Below are 20,352 nucleotides of genomic sequence, written 5' to 3' on the forward strand. Positions count from 1 at the left end.
TGTTAGACAATAATTAACACTACAACAAAAACCTTCATAGACATCGGTTTTCCACCGGTGTCTATTTGATTTTCGACCGATGTCTATGAAGCCGATGTTAAAAGTCTGCCATTTTAGACATCGGGTTAAAACCGGTGTAGTATCACTTAACGACACCGGTTTTCGAATCGGTTATTAACCGGTGTAGTATCACTTAATGACACCGTTTCATCAACGGTGTAAAACCGATGTAATATTGTATGTTAATAACACCATTTTTGGCAGCGGTAAATGACCGATGTAATATTACTTTATAACACCGGTTTTACATCGGTGGAAAACCGATGTAATATGTATATTTTTTAACAGCACAGATTTGATTTTAAAACCGATAATAACAAAAAAAAATACACAAATATTCACAAATTGTACAAATATTCTTCATTCAATAATATCCATAAAATACACTAATATTCACAAATTATATAAATAATCTTCTTACAACAATATCCATAAAATACCTAAACATTCTTTTTAAATCAAAAGCTAGCTAATAGATATCAAAATCAAGGTAGAACATTCTTTTAACACATCAAGGTAGAACCGCACTTCAAATGTAATCTAGCATGCATTCAGCCCACTCGAACTGCACTTCATCAATTTCAACTCTGGAGTACTTGAGATTTGTAAACTGTAAAAACACATAAATCCACCATATGTCAAATAACTAAAACAAATGTGTACATGTATCAAATAAAAAATATAAGATCACAAGTGCTTGTCATAAACATGCTTACCAGCGTGTTGAAACCTATTCTGTGAATGGTGGCTTCGAATGAACTTCACGAGCAAGGCCAAAATTTGCTATCTTCACAAAGTCCTTGGTTACCAATAAGTTCTCTGCAAAGGTCATAATCTAGTTTAATAGAATGCTAACTTCACCAGAATAATTATAGGTGCATAAATCACATTTAACAAAATAAATGCTAATCCTAGATAACAACGTTGTAGGAATAGATATGTTAAGAGCACACAAATGAATCTTTATAGGGATATTTGGTTAAAAGCGGAACTAAAGAGGTACACCTACCTCCCATGTCAATAAGTCACTTCCTAGAGTTGGATATGGCTTTTGCAAATCTAGCTCCATATAGAAGGTGTAGAGTTTGATATCTTGAAGCGGCAAATCCAATCAGAAGTAGGATTAGCGTGGTAAGCAAGACATTGAAAATCCCATTAATAGACACATATTGGCCATGAGAACCCTTGTTCTTGTCATTGAAATAAGGTGACTAGGAATAAAATAGGCACTAGGAATGACTAAAAATAAGTATGTAACGACCCACCTTCTGGGTACTGGCTGTAAGGCCGGTCGCTACAGTTTATGCTAAACTATACTGTGCGGAAAACTGATCTAATTTAAAATTTTACTCTACTAATGACGGATACAACTGATAAGAAAGGTCTAAAGACCTTCTTTGCTAGTGTACATATGCTAAAGGGGGAAAAACTGAACATCCCAACTGAGCTAGGGACTAGAAACTAACTTCCCAACTACCTACCGACCTGCTGATCGATCTATAGATCGATTCAAGCTGGGGAAGTTTCTATTCCCGACTGGATCGGTCGGCAGACCGATCCAGGTATGTCTTGATCGGTCGGTTGACCGATCCAGGCACCCGAAACGCCTGGTACTCGCTACTGAATCATGCTGGATCGGTCGGCTGACCGATCCAGGAGGATACAGTAGCATACTGTATCTGTCTGGATCGGTCGGTTGACCGATCCAGTGGCACGGCCAGGCCCTGATCGGTCTGGAGACCGATCAGAGTTCTGATTTCGCCCGGGAACTCTGATTTCAGCACTTTGGTGTGCCAAAACATCACACAACAATTCTAAAAACAATAGAAATATATTCTAACAGTTCTTAACCAGCATTCTAACATAATTACTAACAAACTAAATAAATCCACCATGATTTAAACACTCTAAGGTCCAAAATTGCATAAAAGAAGAATTACTAAGACTTCTACTATTTAAGCTTGCTAAAACCCTTGAGGATCTTTTATTCCAGTTCCTTCCACACACATCTTGATCTGCATTGACCTCCAGCCTCCACTGTTAGTCCACTTTTCCTTTACGTTTATCTACAGTATAAGAAAAGTAGTATCTATAAGCTAAAAAGCTTAGTAAGAAACCATCTACCTCACAAAAACATGCAACGATGCAAATATGATTTAAAATCATGCTGTTTAAACCATATACTGAATATACTGAATAAACTAAGCATGACATGGCATATAAGCATACAATCATGGCATATCAAGAGCTGAACATAAAGTCATCATGCATATTCACAGGAAAAACTAAACTGGAGCATGATACTGAAACTGAAACTAAAACTGAGCTACGCTAATACTGAGCTACTGCTAGAACTGTACTGAATTCACGAACTAATTTGTGAAAGGTTGGAAACCATATACATATAATAAGTGAAAATACTAAACATGCTGCTGAGGGGCCCGGCAACTGTACGTCCTATGCGCGCATCTCTAACTAGACCCGGGGTTGCAAGTCCCGAATTTAGTAGAGCTACTAGGTTATCTAAACCTAGGGACCGACTATGGGAGCCCAGCCCAATAGATGTCTAATCCAGTACAGTGCCAACTGAAAAGTAAAATACTGAGTATAGCTAAACTGTTCTAGATTGCTGTTTCTAGGTTATCTGAACCAAGACCTAGGTTATCTGAACCTAGAGGCGACTGTGGGAGCCCACACATTGGATCGTAGTCCCATATAAGCTAGAATAACTGATTTACTAATTTAGATGCTTCTAACGCATTCAATCGTGCTAATAAAAATGCCTAAGTTGCATTCTTTTCTAAGCTGGTTATTTAATCGAATACCTAATGCGCTTTAACTCCCCTCTCTATTAGGGAGACTACCTTTAGGCACCCAACAGCATCTAAACCTCCAACTGAAGGAGAAAAGATGTGTCCGACCCATCTAAAGGTACTCACTAAATCCCTAAACCTGCGAGGAGGGTTAAATACACCCTATGTGTCGAAAACATACGCATATACCTAAACTAATGCATAGAAAAATAACACGGTAACTATTATACTGCAGGTGAAGGGTTTCTTACCTCCTATTCGTAATTTCTTATGATTCTATTCGCTAGAATTCCGGTGGAGATGACCTTCTCGACGATCCGCTCACGTCTTCGCGTTCCTCTCGCGGAGAAGAACCTCTTTCGTGTTGGAGTCGTCGCCGGAAGATGATCCGAGAGTCCTTGGGGCTTGGGCGCTGAGAGAGGAGGAGGAAGAGGTGTGGGCGGCGGTGAGGTTTTGGAAGAGGGATAGGTCACGGTGAAAAAAAAAATAATCTCCTCACTTAATTAATTTTCCTATTTATATTAAAAACTTAATTCGCCCAACTCCAATATAAATTTTATTGGTTCCCTTTCCTTTCAGTACGGCCCTGTTGGGTTCAACTGGTTCCCATCATTATCCCGAAGCCATAGGTCTCGGGTTTGATTCCCGCCTAAGCTATTTTGCGGTTCTATTTATTTTTGCTGCTTCCGCTACTCGGAAAATTCCGAAAAAATATCTAAAAATTCCAGAAAAATCATAGAATATTCATAATGCAGTTTTGATAATTTTCGGGAATTACAATCCCCCATACCTTATAAAAAGTTCATCCTCGAACTTAGAACAATTACGGTACTCGTCTTATCGTCCTCACGTCTCCCAAGTTGCCTCTTCTACTGTTGACTTTGCCAAAAAACTTTGACTAATGGTACTTCCTTGTTCCGCATTTCTTAACTTCTCGGTCTATTATCCGAATAGGTCGACTATCATAGCTGAGGTCTTCGTGGACCTGTACCGTCTGGGGCTCAATCACCGGTGGCATCGGGAACATGGAGACATGAAATACGTTGTGGACAGCTGACATTTCCTGGGGTAGCTCTAGCTCATATGCTACCTTGCCCACTCTTCTGCTGATAAGGTATGGTCCCACATATCTGGGACTAAGTTTGCCCTTCTTCCCAAAACGCATTACTCCCTTCATGAGAGCTACTCTGAGGAACACTGAATCCCCAACTGAAAACTCTAAGGGTCTGCGCTGTGTATCAGCATAGCTTTTCTGGTGGCTCTGAGCTGTCTCTATCCTCTGGCGGATCTGCTGTATAGCTGCTGTGGTATCTGCTACTAGATCTGTCTGAAGCTCTAGTTCCTTCTGTTCACCACTCTCATACCAGCAGATTGGAGATCTACACCTCCGCCCATAGAGAGCCTCATAAGGTGCCATGCCGATAGTGGCCTGATAGCTATTGTTGTATGCAAACTCTGCTAAGCTCAGATATTTGCACCAACTTCCCTTGAAGTCTAGGGCACACGCTCGGAGCATATCTTCGAGTACCTGATTTACTCGCTCTGTCTGACCATCTGTCTGCGGATGGAATGCTGTGCTGAACTTTAACTTCGTGCCCAATGCTGACTGTACACACTCCCAGAAGTGTGATGTAAATCTGCTATCTCTGTCTGAAATAATGGTACGTGGGACTCCATGAAGTCTGACGATCTCCTGGAGATACAACTGAGCTAGCCTCTCCATGGAGTAGGATATCTTGATAGCTAAAAAGTGGGCTGATTTAGTCAACCTGTTGACTATTACCCAGATGGCGTCAAAACCATTCGTGGTTCTGGGCAGTCCCACTATGAAATCCATAGAGATATCCTCCCACTTCCATTCTGGAATCTGTATAGGCTGCAGAACTCCTCCTGGTCGCTGATGTTCTGCCTTGACCCTCTGACAGGTGAGACAGATGCTAACATATCTGGCGATGTCTCGCTTCATCCCGGGCCACCAAAAACATTTATTCAGGTCTTGATACATTTTGGTGGAACCTGGATGCATCGCATAGGGAGTCCTGTGAGCCTCATCTAAAATCTGTCTCCGTAGTTCCTCCTGATCTGGAACACAGAGTCTGTCACCAAAATACAACACCCCGCTATCGGACACTCTGAATTCTCTACTTTCTGATTCTGCTAGCCCTTGCTTGATTTTCTGAATTTCAGGGTCCTGCTCTTGAGCCGACTGAATATCACCAAGCAAGGTAGACTCTAAGGTCATAGTAGAGAGCTGTCCAATGATGAGTTTGAGACCGAAATCTACGATCTCCTTCTGTAGGGTTGGTGACATGGCTGCTAGAGATAATAAGGTAGCACTGGACTTTCTGCTAAGTGTATCTGCTACCTTATTTGCTTTCCCTGGATGGTAGAGGATGTCTATGTCGTAGTCTTTGACTAGCTCTAGCCATCTGCGCTGTCGCATATTCAGATCCTTCTGAGTGAAGAAGTACTTCAGACTCTGATGATCTGTATACACTCTGCACTGAGCTCCATATAAGTAATGCCTCCAAATTTTGAGAGCGAACACTACTGCTGCAAGCTTAAGGTCATGAGTAGGGTAATTCTTCTCATAATCCTTGAGTTGTCTGGAGGCATAGGCGATCACCTTGCCATTTTGCATCAGCACTGCTCCTAGTCCCAGCTTAGAGGCATCACTATAGATGTCAAAGCTGCTGGTGTTGTCTGGTAGAGCCAAAATGGGAGCACTGGTCAATCTCCTTTTGAGCTCGTTGAAACTGTTCTCACAGTCCTCTGTCCACTGATACTTTCTGTGGTAAGAGCTGTCAGTGGAGAGGCTATCCTGGAGAAGTCCTCTACAAACTTTCTGTAATATCCTGCTAATCCCAGAAAGCTCCTGATTTCGCTGGCGTTCTTAGGTCTCTTCCAGTTACTTACTGCTTCTATCTTGCTGGGATCTACCATAATACCATCCTTTGAGATGATGTGACCCAGGAAGGACACCTGATCTAACCAAAATTCACATTTTGTGAACTTGACGTATAGCTGGTTCTGCTGAAGTGTCTGCAATACTAGTTTCAGGTACTCTGAATGTTCTTCCTGAGTTCCTGAATAGATAAGAATGTCATCGATAAACACAATAAAAAACTTATCTAAATACTCCCTGAATACTCTGTTCATGAGATCCATGAATGTAGCTGGAGCATTGGTCACGCCAAAGGGCATGACTACGAACTCGTAGTGTCCGTATCTGGTTCTGAATGCTGTCTTGGGTATATCCCCTTCTTTAACCTTCACCTGATGATAACCTGATCTGAGATCTATCTTAGAGAACACTGCTGCTCCCTTCAGCTGGTCGAACAGGTCATCGATTCTTGAAGGGGATACCTGTTCTTGATCGTGACTTGATTCAGTGATCTGTAGTCTATGCACAGTCGCATGCTTCCATCCTTCTTCTTCACGAACAATACAGGCGCTCCCCATGGTGAGTGACTCGGGCGTATGAAACCCTTGTCAAGAAGCTCCTGTAGTTGCTCCTGAAGTTCCTTCAGTTCTGCTGGAGCCATGCGATAAGGCGCTTTGGAGATAGGATTTGTACCAGGAATGAGCTCTATCTCAAAGTCAATCTCCCTGTCTAGTGCTAAGGCTGGTAACTCTTCAGGGAAGACTGCTGGGTAGTCACACACGACTCGAACCTCTGCTAGCTGTTGGTTCTTGTCCTGGCTGACGTTCACTACATGTGCTAGGAATCCTGTACATCCTGAATCCAGTAGCTTCTGTGCTTTCATAGCTGAGAGAAACTTCTTGGCCTTTCTCTTTGGTTCCCCACTGTATTCAAATTGCACTGCCGCTTCAGGTTGGAAGATGACTTTCTGTTTACGACACTCTATGGTAGCACCGTACTTGATCAGAAAGTCCATTCCAAAGATAACGTCATAGTCGGTCATCTCTAGCACTATCAGATCACAAAAGAGCTCTCTGTCTGCTATAATGACCGACACTGCTCTGATCCAGTGCGTGAATGCCATGACCTCTCCTGAAGGTAGTGCCATCAAAAACTGACCACTGAGTACCTCTGAGGGTATTTCTAATTTTTCGGAGAACATCTTGGCTATATGTGAATGGGTTGCCCCAGTATCAAATAGAATAGTAGCACTATACTGTAAAATGCTAATCTGACCTGTGACAACTGTCGAGGCATTGGCTACGTCCTCTCTGGTGAGTGAGTAGATCCTCGCATTCGCCATAGCTGGAGGGGCTTCTAATCTGCCCTGGCTGATAAGTGGACCTTCTAGAGCGGCCTGCATCTGATATAACTGAGTTGGCTGGCCTGCATACTGAATCTGCTGTGGCTGAGGAAGACCGGTCTTGTTCGGGCACTGCTTGGCCATGTGCCCTTCTTGTCCACATTCAAAGCATCCTCGTGTGCCCTTGCGACAAACCCCTGGGTGGAATTTCCCACAAGTAGCACACTTTGGATAACTGGGTCGCTTGCTAGATGGTCCTCCTTTTGGGTCACTCCCTGATTTGCGCTTGCTGTTGGAGTTCCCTTTCCAGTTAGAGCTGTGACCTTGCTGTTTTTGAGTGTGAGAGTTTCCTTGGCCTTTGGACTCTGAGGAGACTTGCTTCTGCTGCTTTATGTTGTTCTGGTAATGCTCTGTGGTCAAGGCACTGCTCACTAACTCCTCTGTGGTTTGTGGCCTATGTATGCCACCAGCCACTATCTCTGGCCTCAACATCTTGAGCATCAACCGGATTCGTTCCTTCTCTGTGCTGACTAGCTCTGGGCATAGACGAGCCAACCTGTTGAATTTCTTCACGGCTTCCTCAACTGAAAGGTTGCCCTGACGAAACTCAGTGAACTCGTCGTAGTGGCGGTTTGTAACCCGTATGTGAAAGAACTCCTCGAAGAATTCCTTCTCGAAGTCAGCCCATGACATCTGGTTCTGATTCTTTCCCACCACATGCGTGCGTCTCCTGTCAGGCAGAAGGAGGCACACTTCACCTTCTCGTGTTCTGGCCAGTCCAGAAGCTCCATCGTGCTCTCCAGTGTTTTGAACCAGGCTTGTGCATCCCATGGTTCACTAGTGCCTGAGAAGTTCTCTGGCTTGACTCGCTGCCACTAAATCAGATAGGCTTCCTTTCTTGGCTCAGCTGTTGGGGCTGCTAGTGCTAGTGGTGGAACCTCTAAGACTACGAGTCATCAAATTCGGTTCCGGGGTGGGGTACTCTGCTGATTAGCCTTTAAGGTGGCTATTTCTTGTTGTTGGCTGTAACTGAGCCACTAATGCTGTAAGGTCTGGAGGAGGCACTGAACTGCCTGCCTCTTGCTGGGGCTAAGTAGCTAGTGCCCTTCTAGCTGGGCGTCCTCGTGCCGTTTCTAAAGACGTAGAGAACATAACATAACAAATGTAATCACAGTCACATAACTACTAATGTCATGTTTAAAAACTATCACATACTAACAAGCAATAGGCATATAAACATGAAATGTAATAACAAAACAAGGAGCATAAATAAAGTAGAGGTATTCTTACTTGGAAGCTGCAGGTACAATGCTTATGTGTGTGTAGGAAGTATGGAACACTGCTCTGATACCACTCTGTAACGACCCACCTTCTGGGTACTGGCTGTAAGGCCGGTCGCTACAGTTTATGCTAAACTATACTGTGCGGAAAACTGATCTAATTTAAAATTTTACTCTACTAATGACGGATACAACTGATAAGAAAAGTCTAAAGACCTTCTTTGCTGGTGTACATATGCTAAGGGGGAAAACTGAACATCCCAACTGAGCTAGGGACTAGAAACTAACTTCCCAACTACCTACCGACCTGCTGATCGATCTACAGATCGATCGAAGCTGGGGAAGTTTCTGTTCCCAACTGGATCAGTCGGCAGACCGATCCAGGTGTGGCTGGATCGGTCGGCAGACCGATCCAGGTATGTCTGGATCGGTCGGCCGACCGATCCAGGCAACCGAAACACCTGGAACTCGCTACTGTATCGTGCTGGATCGGTCGGGTGAAACTGGATCGGTCGGCAGACCGATCCAGGTGTGGCTGGATCGGTCTGGAGACCGATCAGAGTTCTGATTTCGCCCGGGAACTCTGATTTCAGCACTTTGGCGTGCCAAAACCTCACACAACAATTCTAAAAACAATAGAAATATATTCTAACAGTTATTAACCAGCATTCTAACATAATTACTAACAAACTAAATAAATCTACCATGATTTAAACACTCTAAGGTCCAAAATTGCATAAAAGAAGAATTACTAAGACTTCTACTATTTAAGCTTGCTAAAACCCCTGAGGATCTTTTATTCCAGTTCCTTCCACACACATCTTGATCTGCATTGACCTCCAGCCTCCACTGCTAGTCCACTTTTCCTTTACCTTTATCTGCAGTATAAGAAAAGTAGTATCTATAAGCTAAAAAGCTTAGTAAGAAACCATCTACCTCACAAAAACATGCAACGATACAAATATGATTTAAAATCATGTTGTTTAAACCATATGCTGAATATACTGAATAAACTAAGCATGACATGGCATATAAGCATACAATCATGGCATATCAAGAACTGAACATAAAGTCATCATGCATATTCACAGGAAAAACTAAACTGGAGCATGATACTGAAACTGAAACTAAAACTGAGCTACGCTAATACTGAACTACTGCTAGAACTGTACTGAATTCACGAACTAATTTGTGAAAGGTTGGAAACCATATACATATAATAAGTGAAAATACTAAACATGCTGCTGAGGGGCCCGACAACTGTACGTGCTATGCGCGCATCTCTAACTAGACCCGGGGTTGCAAGTCCCGAATTTAGTAGAGCTACTAGGTTATCTAAACCTAGGGACCGACTATGGGAGCCCAGCCCAATGGATATCTAATCTAGTACAGTGCCAACTGAAAAGTAAAATACTGAGTATAGCTACTAATTGCTTATTTTCTAGGTCATCTGAACCTAGAGCTAGGTTGTCTGAACCTAGAGGCGAATGTGGGAGCCCACCCATTGGACCGTAGTCCCATATAAGCTAGAATAACTGATTTACTAATTTAGATGCTTCTAACGCATTCAACCGTGCTAATAAAAATGCCTAAGTTGCATTCTTTTCTAAGCTGGTTATTTAATCGAACACCTAATGCACTTTAACTCCCCTCTCTATTAGGGAGACTACCTTTAGGCACCCAACAGCATCTAAACCTCCAACCGAAGGAGAAAAGATGTGTCTGGCCCATCTAAAGGTACTCACTAAATCCCTAAACCTGCGAGGAGGGTTAAATACACCCTATGTGTCGAAAACATACGCATATACCTAAATTAATGCACATAAAAATCACACGGTAACTATTATACTGCAGGTGAGGGGTTTCTTACCTCCTATTCGTAATTTCTTACGATTCTATTCGCTAGAATTCCGGTGGAGATGACCTTCTCGACGATCCGCTCACGTCTTCGTGTTCCTCTCGCGGAGAAGAACCTCTTTCGTGTTGGAGTCATCGCCGGAAGATGATCCGAGAGTCCTTGGGGCTTGGGCGCCGAGAGAGGAGGAGGAAGAGGTGTGGGCGGCGGTGAGGTTTTGGAAGAGGGATAGGTCACGGTGAAAAAAAAAATAATCTCCTCACTTAATTAATTTTCCTATTTATATTAAAGACTTAATTCGCCCAACTCCAATATAAATTTTATTGGTTCCCTTTCCTTTCAGCACGGCCCTGCTGAGTTCAACTGGTTCCCAACATTATCCCTAAGCCATAGGTCTCGGGTTCGATTCCCGCCTAAGCTATTTTGCGGTTCTATTTATTTTTGCTGCTTCCGCTACTCGGAAAATTCCGGAAAAATATCTAAAAATTCCAGAAAAATCATAGAATATTCATAATGCAATTTCGAGAATTTTCGGGCATTACAAAGTACAACTAAAATTCATAATTTGGATATCACTAGGAACGACAGTAGTGAAATTGTCTCCTTTCCGATGCCAATCAATTTTTGTCACAACCTGCAAAGCAAAAGAATGAATAATAGAAAGGTAGTGGCAAAGAACATTATAAAACTAAAATTATTAATAGGTTGCAGCTTAGGAACACACGCAATATAATTAAAGAAGGAATCAAATATAAAACTACTTTATTGCATAAATTCCTCAAGCCGAACCTTATTTTCTCCCCCATTTTCTTTGGCTTCATTTTAGAACACTTGCCGTGCCAATCACAACCTTCCGCAACGATCCAATGTTTAGAAAATCTTAAAATATCATCTTAAGCATGTTTTCTTAGGCTTCATTTTAGACCTGTCTTTTGTCGGCCTACTAGCAATGATCTTTAGCAAAAACAATAAACTGACTGCAAGCTGTGCACCTAATCTCATTATATGATAATGCAACAATCAAGTTGGAAAAAATTATACTAGATGCCATATCTGTATGACAAAACATTTCAAAGATATTTTTGTAAATCCATTTAGGTACATCAGTACATATTTGCTTTCATCCACATACTGAAATGTAAAAAGGATGAAGCAAAGCTGTCAACCTTTGGTCATATTGTTTGTTCTTATAACTGAATTGTAAAGATCAAACTTGTTAACAGATAGTGGAGGGAAGAAAGTGAAGAAAGCTTGCAGAAGCTACAACCAAATTCAGCTACAACACACACAGAAACATCAAACAATGAACAGGACAACTGGGAAAATTCCACACAGAAACATCAGTATAAAGAATGAGTCACGACTCCAACATCTAAGACAGCATCATCTATGGAAACATGATACTAGTGGAGTTGAAACTTACAGGATAGAAAATTCAACAAAAAAAATAAAACAAAGCCATCATGTGTCTCAAAGTCAAGGTTCAACATCATAAGAAATATGCATACCAAACTTATAAGTCGTTGATAAAATTAATTCTTGACAATAAGGATACTAGTTGGTGCTTACAGGTAAGGGGTTTGCGGAAATGAATTGGTCAAAAAAGAATAAATTATCAAGCAAAGAACATGAACTTGCTACCGTATTCATGTAGGATCAGCAAGTACTCACGTATCTTGACTCGAGGAGATTCTTCAAAGTTTCCTGGAGAATCTATCATTAGTGGCAATATAGTTTAATGACAGAATCTGCTCCAGCTGTGAATAGCCATGGCTGCCTCGGATGAACTTTATAATCTAAAACACCTGTTCAATTAATAAGTTAATGTTAGGTCGCGGTAAATGAAAAACAAGGAAAACAACAAAGTTTGCAACACAACTGACCTCTGTCATTAAACTGAGAGAATTTGGTATGCCTAAACTTTTCAGGGCACTTTAGGTTTCATCCTGATTCCAGCCTCAAAGGCTAGGTAACTAGGTATAATGTCATGATTTTTATATATTTCCAATTTGTCAGTGTGTATTAGAAAAAAGAAAGAAACAAAACTGAGATATAAAATAGGCACTAGGAATGACTAAAAATAAGTACAACTAAAATTCATAATTAGGATATCACTAGGAACGACAGTAGTGAAATAGTCTCCTTTCCGATGCCAATCAATTTTTGTCACAACCTGCAAAGCAAAAGAATGAATAATAGAAAGGTAGTGGCAAATACTCTACCAATTAAAATAAAGTAATCCAAAGGATTAAGTCTATGTCTAGAAACAATTAAGGTAATTTGATGTGCCTATATTGAAATTAATTACTATACAGATACATATGTACTCTGAAGGGGGGATACACAGTGAATATAGCTCACCTTGCAATGCTTTAATCGGATGCAATCATATTTATCATCTCGAACCCATCTCACTGCTGGAGTGGTATTTCCTAAAGCACAGAATCGAGTGCCAACTGATCTGAACATAAACTAAAATAATATTATGAGTAAAAACACTTACCCTCATCCTCCTCTAGTTTTGATTCCTCCACATGAAGCAACTCCTTGACCCTTGCTTGATTCTCTGCACTTCCCAATCCAGTATCTAAAATAAGCACATCGCATCCTCTGAAACAATGTGTAAATGTATGTCAGAAAGAAGCAGGGTGGAATTAGGCATCGAAAACTGAATTAAAAAAAAACCCTAGAGGGTGGAAATTAAATTACAAAAACCTGGAGGAAATGAACATACAAAAGAAACGCTAACCATAGGTACGGCTCCCTTCTTTTAACATAACCATATTAAATTTATATTCTAACCTAAACCATCCAATATCTAAATTCCCATTAGATCTTCAAGGTTACAATCTTCCATAATCACCTAACATGAAACCTAAATGTCACTGAAACCATTTCAGATTCAGGTTAATCTTTATTTACAACATTCAATTACCCAATATAACAACTCTTATCCTTGTTAACTAGTAACACATCATACCCTTAACCTCCAACACCAGAACAAACAAATTCTTATTGACTCTGCCGTGGATCCAGCTCAAAACACACAGGATTCATTAGGTAACATCTACTGCAACTAATGATCGCACAAGGGTAAGGAACAAGAACTAAACCGTACCTCAATCCCCTACAAACAGAACATTACATAGTGCATCTTCACTAGCCGGATCAAGAAGAAAGAATAACAAGAAGTCATCAAAACAACCTGTTAACAACAACAACAGATCGACCTCATTACCTCTGCACCCTTCAATCACCGGAGATGATCACTGATACGAAGAAGAGATCGATCCAACAGAGCTGTGGTGGTCGGGACCAAAATACCAGTCTCTGCTTCCCAGAAAGAACCACCTGAATCAACACTAGAAAGGATCAAGGTTCGAATTCACAACCAAAACCAAACCCTTACCTCCAAGATCGAAGTTAGGGCAACGACTTGTTCTTGCCGACGAATAGGGACAGAGATCGGGAAGGAACAATGGTTGTTACCTCCTCCAAACAATCGATGCTGGCCTGATCCAACGCCGATGCACTTGGTTCCCTCTCGACAGCCGGCGAAATCCACCGATCGAGATCCGTCGCCGTTGTTCACCGAGATCAGAGAAGGGAGGAAGGGATCGGGGAGAAAGAAGGTTCGGCTGTAACTAACCTCTCTTCCTCTCAACGCTCCAAGGTCCGCTCTTCGCCGGCGGCACCGAGAGAAGAAGAAATCGCCGGTCTCGGTCGCGTGAAGTCCGAAGTCGCGAGAAGGAGAAAGTCGGGGGAAAAGAAAAGGCTTCGGCGCTTTATAGAGAGGTTAACCCCAAACCCCATCCTCAACCTTTAGCAATCAGACGATTAAGAAGAATGAAAAGAGGAAACGAGAGGTTTTGACCGTGTACCCAGTGAGCGAAGAGGCCGAGAAGGAGAAAATGAAGCACAGAGAGCCTTTATGCCTGCAATTTTAGGGTTTTAACAGGCAGACATACTTCGTTATTCTTGTACTGCACTCGATCTCTCTGCTTCAGAAGAAGGAGACCCCTTTACACAAGATCAGAGATCTCGGTGTTGTTCTCTCTTCCTTCGGATTCCCTCATGTTGCCGACCAACCGTGCCATGGTGGTCGTGGGCGTCCTCTAGCTGTTCGGATCTTGTCGGCCCCTACCTTAGCCGGGAAGAGTGAAGAGAGGAAGGAGGAGGAGGAGGAAGAGAGGATCGGACGAGGAGGCAGAATGGAACGATTTATACTGCAATTTTGCTTAGGATCGAAGCAGGTGGTTTTGATCCTAAGGGGCGTCGATCTAGGAAGGGGAAGAGATCCAGGAAAGGGAAGAGGGAGATGAGGCTGAGAGAGATGGTCGGAGGTTTAGGTTTAGGTTTAGGCTGAGAGAAGGGGCGCGATATTGGTTTAGGTTTGGAGGGAACTTTGTGAAGTGTTATAAATTTTGGCTGGTGGAAAAATTAAATTATTTTTTTTTGGGTCATTAACATCGGGTTTTAAAAACCGCTGTTAAAACCGATGTCTATTAACAAAAAAAAGGCGCTCATAGACATCGGCTAAAAAACCGATGTCTATGAGCGAAAATCTGCGCTTATAGACACCGATTTTTGGAAAAACCGGTGTAAAATACTCAAAGACATCGGTTTTTGCTTAAAACTATTGTTGTTCCACCGATGTCTATGAGGCTTTTTCTTGTAGTGTAATCTTAACTTTGAATGCTTTGTCATTATCAAAACACAGATTCAATCATCTGGTGCTCCCTGCACCAACATATTTTTCACTACCTTCCATCAAAGGTGGTTTCATGATGAATGCTATCCATGGTCAGTGTTTGGCTCATATCATTGGGGATGCCTGGACGTCGGAAAGCTATGTCTTTCATTGACATAACTAATGTGGATTGGGTGGAACTCCCATTCCTTCGATTCATATCATTGAGGGAACGTATGACGACCGCCCATTTTAATCTAACATTGATGGGTCAGCTTGACACGCAAAGATAATCAACATTATATTATTAAACCCTTAGTGAATGTGAGTCAAAATACAAAGAGGTTGCATATCTGTAATTGAGTTCTACCTTTTGGGAAGTGTGATTGGTTGAGGATCATAATTGGCTAATTGGTCTCTATATACTCACTAAAGAAATATAATTTCTCATTTCTATTAGAGGATGATAGAAATATTCAAAATAGTGGGAGTAAATTCAAAATATAAAAGTCAACATATTTTATTTTATGAATTATTTAAAATAGTCATCAGTAATGTTAATTATCTATTTTTTATTCTAGTATATTTTTGATATGGCATCTCGAAACCACTATCTATGATACTTGATCAAAACAAATTAACTGGACCTAACTATTCTGACTGGTTAAGAAACTTAAAAATTATTCTAGCTTCTGAAAAGATCACATATACACTGGATAAGGCACCTCCAAAAGAAGCTCCTATCAATGCCAACCCTGATGAGTTGGCAGAATTTGAAAAATGGTCGGACCATAATCTTCAAGCAAGATATTATATGATGTCTTCAATGTCAAATGAAGTGCAAAAGCAGTTTGAGGAGACAATGAATTCTATAGATATTCACATACACTTGCAAGAGTTATATGGTACACAAACTAGTTCAGTCAGACATGTGACTGTCAAGGAGCTCATGACATCTCATATGCAAGATGAGGCTTTGGTCCATAAGCATGGGGTAAAGATGATTGGGCTTATTGAAAAGTTAGTGAACCTTGACCTGGTTATTCTACACGAGCTATCGACAGACATCATATTGTTGTCTCTCCCCTCCTCATTTGACAATTTTGTGGTCAACTTCAATATCAATAATCTTGAGGCTACCCTTGAAGAGCTAGTCAACATGATTGTAAATTATGAAGCTACCATGAAAAAGGAAAAATCTATTTTCCTTGTGGATTCATCTTCTGGATCCAAGAAAGGACCCATGGAAAAGGGAAAAAAGCATTCAGCCCCTATAAAGAAGATCATGCCTAATAAGAAGCTAAGGTCCACAATGCTTGATCAGTTAGAATATATTTATTTCCACCGCAACAAGCTTGGATATTGGAGGTGCAATTGCAAGGAGTATCTTGTTCAAAAGCATTTTGGAAAATGTATGCTCTATATATAAGTTAATGTCTCTATTAACTCTACTTCATGGGTAATGGATACCGGATGTCGTTCTCATCTTCGCAATGATTTGTAGATGATGACAAGAAGTAAAACACTGAGAGAGGGTGAGACCTTCTTGAGACTTGGAAACGGAGTAAGAGTTGCTGCGAAAGCTATTGGAGATGTTACCTTGATTTTGAGCAATCGATTTAAGTTGTATTTAAAGGATATTTTATTTGTTCTAGACTTAGTTAAAAACATTATTTCTATTTCTATGCTTGATAGATATGGTTATTCTTGTCTTTTTACAAAAGGTGTTTATAATATTTACAAGGATGAATGTTTAATTAGGACTGGTGAATTAGAAAATGATCTCTATGACTTAAAATTAAAAGATATTCTTGTAAATAATATCCAAGCATAATTAACAACCAAATCAAGCACACATATGACATGCTAGACTGGATCATATTTCCCAAAGATGGATGACTAAGTTAATAGGTGAGAGATTTTGATTCGTTAGACACAAACTCCCTACCAAATTGCGAATCCTGTTTGAAAGAAAAAATGACTAAGACCTCTTTTACAGGTCAAGTGGAACGTGTGCATGATATGTTGGATTTGATCCATATTGTTGTGTGTGGCTCGCTAAGTGTTAGCACTACACATGGTTATTACTACTTCAGTACTTTTATTGATGACTATATTAGAATTTGAAGGATGTCCTATGGCAATTGCCATACATTTTTTTTCTTTTATTTATTTGACAAGTATAGATTCATTATTTGAGTGCATATTATATATTTGATTGTCCTAAACTCATTTACTGAATGTCCGTAATATAATTCATAGCATGAGAGAATTTGTGATTGGATCGCAACTAGTGATTATCTCTACATGTGCAATTATGAATATATTGAAATTTCCCTAGTCATCAAATTGATGCATTCAGACATCATCAATTCTGTAAGACTAGTATGAGTTATACTCCTTGGTTTAGCCAAGCATCTATTTTCTCATTGGCTAGAGACATTGGGATGTCGAGAGTTAAACGTGGATGCTGGTTATGGAAACTAGTTCATTGGAGTGACTCACTGTAAAACTTCATATGGTTCTCTACATATATATAGATATGTCTGTGAAGTTCTTACTGTAGCACGAGTGCAAGTTTCTTTTGACTTGAGATATACAAGTCATCTTGGTCATGGAGACTTATACTTTGACATCTTAAGCAAGCATTTCATTAAGGTATAGACCCGGGATGATTGGGTATAAGTTGAAGTACTCAAAGGTATTTGGATAGCCCACAAAGGATTCACCGCTCCTTGCGAGGAGATGTATACCCTATGGTCACTCATTAGGATTATTATTTAAAGTCTTTGGTCAAAGCTTCACATGTTAAAAGTGCGAGACTCTTGTATACATGTATGAGTAATTTGAATCTGTGGAATGAGGGAGTATTACTTGGGTAGGTGTGATGTAGTTAGCTTAGTGGGGACAAGACACATAGACTATGCCCTAAACCAAGTGGATATAAGATGAGTGAGAGGAACGAGGCACGACTCACTATAGCTACTGAAGGGTTTAGAATTAATTCTAAGATCAACTATGATTTTTTGACTAATTGGGGATCATGATGTACTACTAGGTGCCACTCATGATCATTCTATAATTAAGTAGTTAATTATGGATGACCAAGATAAATTGGGAACCTATTGGGTCACATGCACTTACGAGTCTCTAGAAAATGTAAACCAAGTTAAAGAATAGGATTCTTAGATCAAGAGATAAATGTTTGGTTGGACCATACATAAGACAAATATGAAAATATTTGTCACAATGGAAGCACGGATGTGCCACATCTCTTATGGAAGTGTTGGACCATATTTGATTTAATCATGAATTAGTCATGAACCAACTTGGTTTAGTTGTGAACCAAACTAAGGGGTTAATGGGCTAATTTTTGGTTAAGGGATAATGGGTTGGATTTGGGCTTTCTAATCTAACTCATTAATGAGGATTATATATAGATGTAATTGGGAGAGAATTAGACACAATTTTCATTAGTTGGAATGATAGGGTTTTGGAAATGTTAACCCAACTTTTCTCTCCTCTCCCTTCTCTCTTTCCGCCTCCAACAACAAGAGGAAACCCCTCTTATTGCCGTGACCACCACAAGGGAGAAAACTCTCCCTTGTGTACTTCTCTACTTCCTCTTGATCCCTCTTCTTCACTCATGGCTAGTAACTTCCGAAGGAGAGGCTTGTACTCAAGGAGTTGTCTTGAGGAGGTCGACATGGATACGAATAGAGGCGAGATTTGACAACGTCGCTACGGTTGATGCCCTTCTTGTTATAGGTCATCTGTAAGGTACAACTAGCATAAATTTACTTTTCCTAAAAATATAATTATACGATCATGTTTGACATGTTGTATCCTTGTATGCATGTGTTGCGTGTGATGTAATAATTTAGGAATTATTATTGTTTTATTTTCTGCTGCGTATTTTTATGAAACGTGTTTTAGCACACACTGCATTGGACATATCCCAATAGTGGTATCAGAGCCTGATCGTGTTTCAACATGATCGTAAAATTATTTTACGGTTCATAACTTATGTTGTAATTAATTTTAAAATTTTTATAGAATTATTAATATTTTTCTATTTTTGGAAAGTTTTCTAAATTGTTAGAAAATTCTATTTTTGGAAAATTTTTGATATAATTTCGAAAAATTAAATTTAGAAATATTCTGTTAATTTAGAAATGATCATTTATAGAATTTTCTGAAATTTTAAGAAATATTCTATTTTTGAAAAAAATTCCCTAATTTGTTAGATAATACCAAATATGGAAGTGTTGGATTAATCACACGTAAAAGGGGAAGGTGAATCACGTGGTTTTCAAAAACTCGTTTTGTCGGTTTTTAAAATTACGAGTACGTAGATAAAAAGAATAAGAAAATAGACAAACACTAGAGAGCACAAGAGGTTTTACTTGGTTCGGAGCCTTCGGCGACTCCTACTCCAAGACCCACGCCTCGTGTAGCTATCGATGGATAATCCACTACAAACCTCTTCCACTACCTCCGGAAGAGGGAACCAAGTACAAGAAGATTAGAACAAGTGCAACACACTATACTTATCCTTTTGTAGTAAATAAGTACACAAATAGAACCTGTTACCGACACGTAGGATCAAACATGGGAAAGTTCGTCATTGTCAATCTCCCGACCACGATCGGAAGTCCTCGGAATAGTCATTGGGTGCAGTAGTTTTGCAGCAGAGTCGTAGCAGAAGCCTAGAGCAGTTAGAAACTCAAAAGGATGTGCAGAAGCTCGTATGTCAGTGTTGTCTCAATGCCTTCTCGAGATAGTCTTATAAAAGGCATGGAAGACGCCTTCCATAGCCATGGAAGGCGCCTCCAATGAGGTAAATTCGATCCTAAGCAGCCCGACACTTATCCACGACTTCGACCAAAATTTATCCTGCAGAAGGCGCCTTCCATAACCATGGAAGGCGCCTCCTATGAACAGTACGAAGGCACCTTCACTACTTGAAAGCCCCTTCGGATATTGTTTATTCGAAGGCAACTTTTCTCCTTTTATCCTGCAAAACAACATTAGTTTAAATAACTTACAAAACAAGTATTGGGATAATAATAATTTAATAATAGAGAGTAGTAATTAGTTTCGGTTCTCTTAGGATCAGGAACTATTCAAGATCTCAGTTTAGAGATCCCAAATGGACATAAACTGGACCGACGCCTACTGTCCCTTAAATCGGGATGGGTCCTCATAAGGTCACTCTCCTCCAGTGACTTACCTTGACTTACTAACTTACTAGACATCCAGTCAGTCTGTCGACCTGTCTAGACTTCACACCATCTATTTGATCGACCCGTTAACCTAGCTGGATTTCTTGCTAGATATCCGGTCAGCCCATCGATCTATCTGGACTTCGTACCAGCTATCTGGTCGGCCCGTAGACCTAGCTGAGTTTCTTGCCAGATATCCGGTC

At 40.5% G+C, this 20,352-nt stretch overlaps 1 protein-coding gene and 1 long non-coding RNA gene across 8 annotated transcripts; one reads left to right on the forward strand and one right to left on the reverse strand.

Moving 5' to 3' along the window:
• Window positions 1–612: 612 nt before the first annotated feature.
• LOC122023422 lies at window positions 613–14,600 on the reverse strand. Of its 7 annotated transcripts, XR_006123122.1 has the most exons (9): window positions 13,724–14,600; window positions 13,473–13,585; window positions 12,738–12,844; window positions 12,596–12,666; window positions 12,118–12,407; window positions 11,906–12,039; window positions 9,252–9,257; window positions 777–879; window positions 613–670 (listed from the first exon to the last, which is right to left on the reverse strand). It is a non-coding gene; the product is annotated as an uncharacterized LOC122023422 (long non-coding RNA). The 7 variants fall into 7 exon arrangements; XR_006123123.1 differs by lacking the exon at window positions 9,252–9,257; XR_006123121.1 differs by lacking the exons at window positions 613–670; window positions 777–879; window positions 9,252–9,257 and adding an exon at window positions 10,721–10,868 and having other exon boundaries at window positions 11,024–12,039; window positions 13,724–14,598.
• A 940-nt stretch (window positions 14,601–15,540) lies between these two features.
• On the forward strand, window positions 15,541–16,445 carry LOC121997570. Its single transcript, XM_042552051.1, has 2 exons — window positions 15,541–16,336; window positions 16,429–16,445. The coding sequence occupies exons 1-2, from the start codon at window positions 15,541–15,543 to the stop codon at window positions 16,443–16,445; spliced, it is 813 nt and encodes a 270-aa protein (XP_042407985.1).
• The last annotated feature ends 3,907 nt before the right edge of the window (window positions 16,446–20,352 follow it).

This window comes from Zingiber officinale, chromosome 1A (assembly GCF_018446385.1).
Source record: "Zingiber officinale cultivar Zhangliang chromosome 1A, Zo_v1.1, whole genome shotgun sequence".
Classification (NCBI taxonomy): Eukaryota; Viridiplantae; Streptophyta; class Magnoliopsida; order Zingiberales; family Zingiberaceae; genus Zingiber; species Zingiber officinale.

Bases quoted from the DNA above. Each gene is read 5' to 3' on its own strand.
- LOC121997570 (XM_042552051.1), top strand. From the start codon at position 15,541: ATGATACTTGATCAAAACAAATTAACTGGACCTAACTATTCTGACTGG.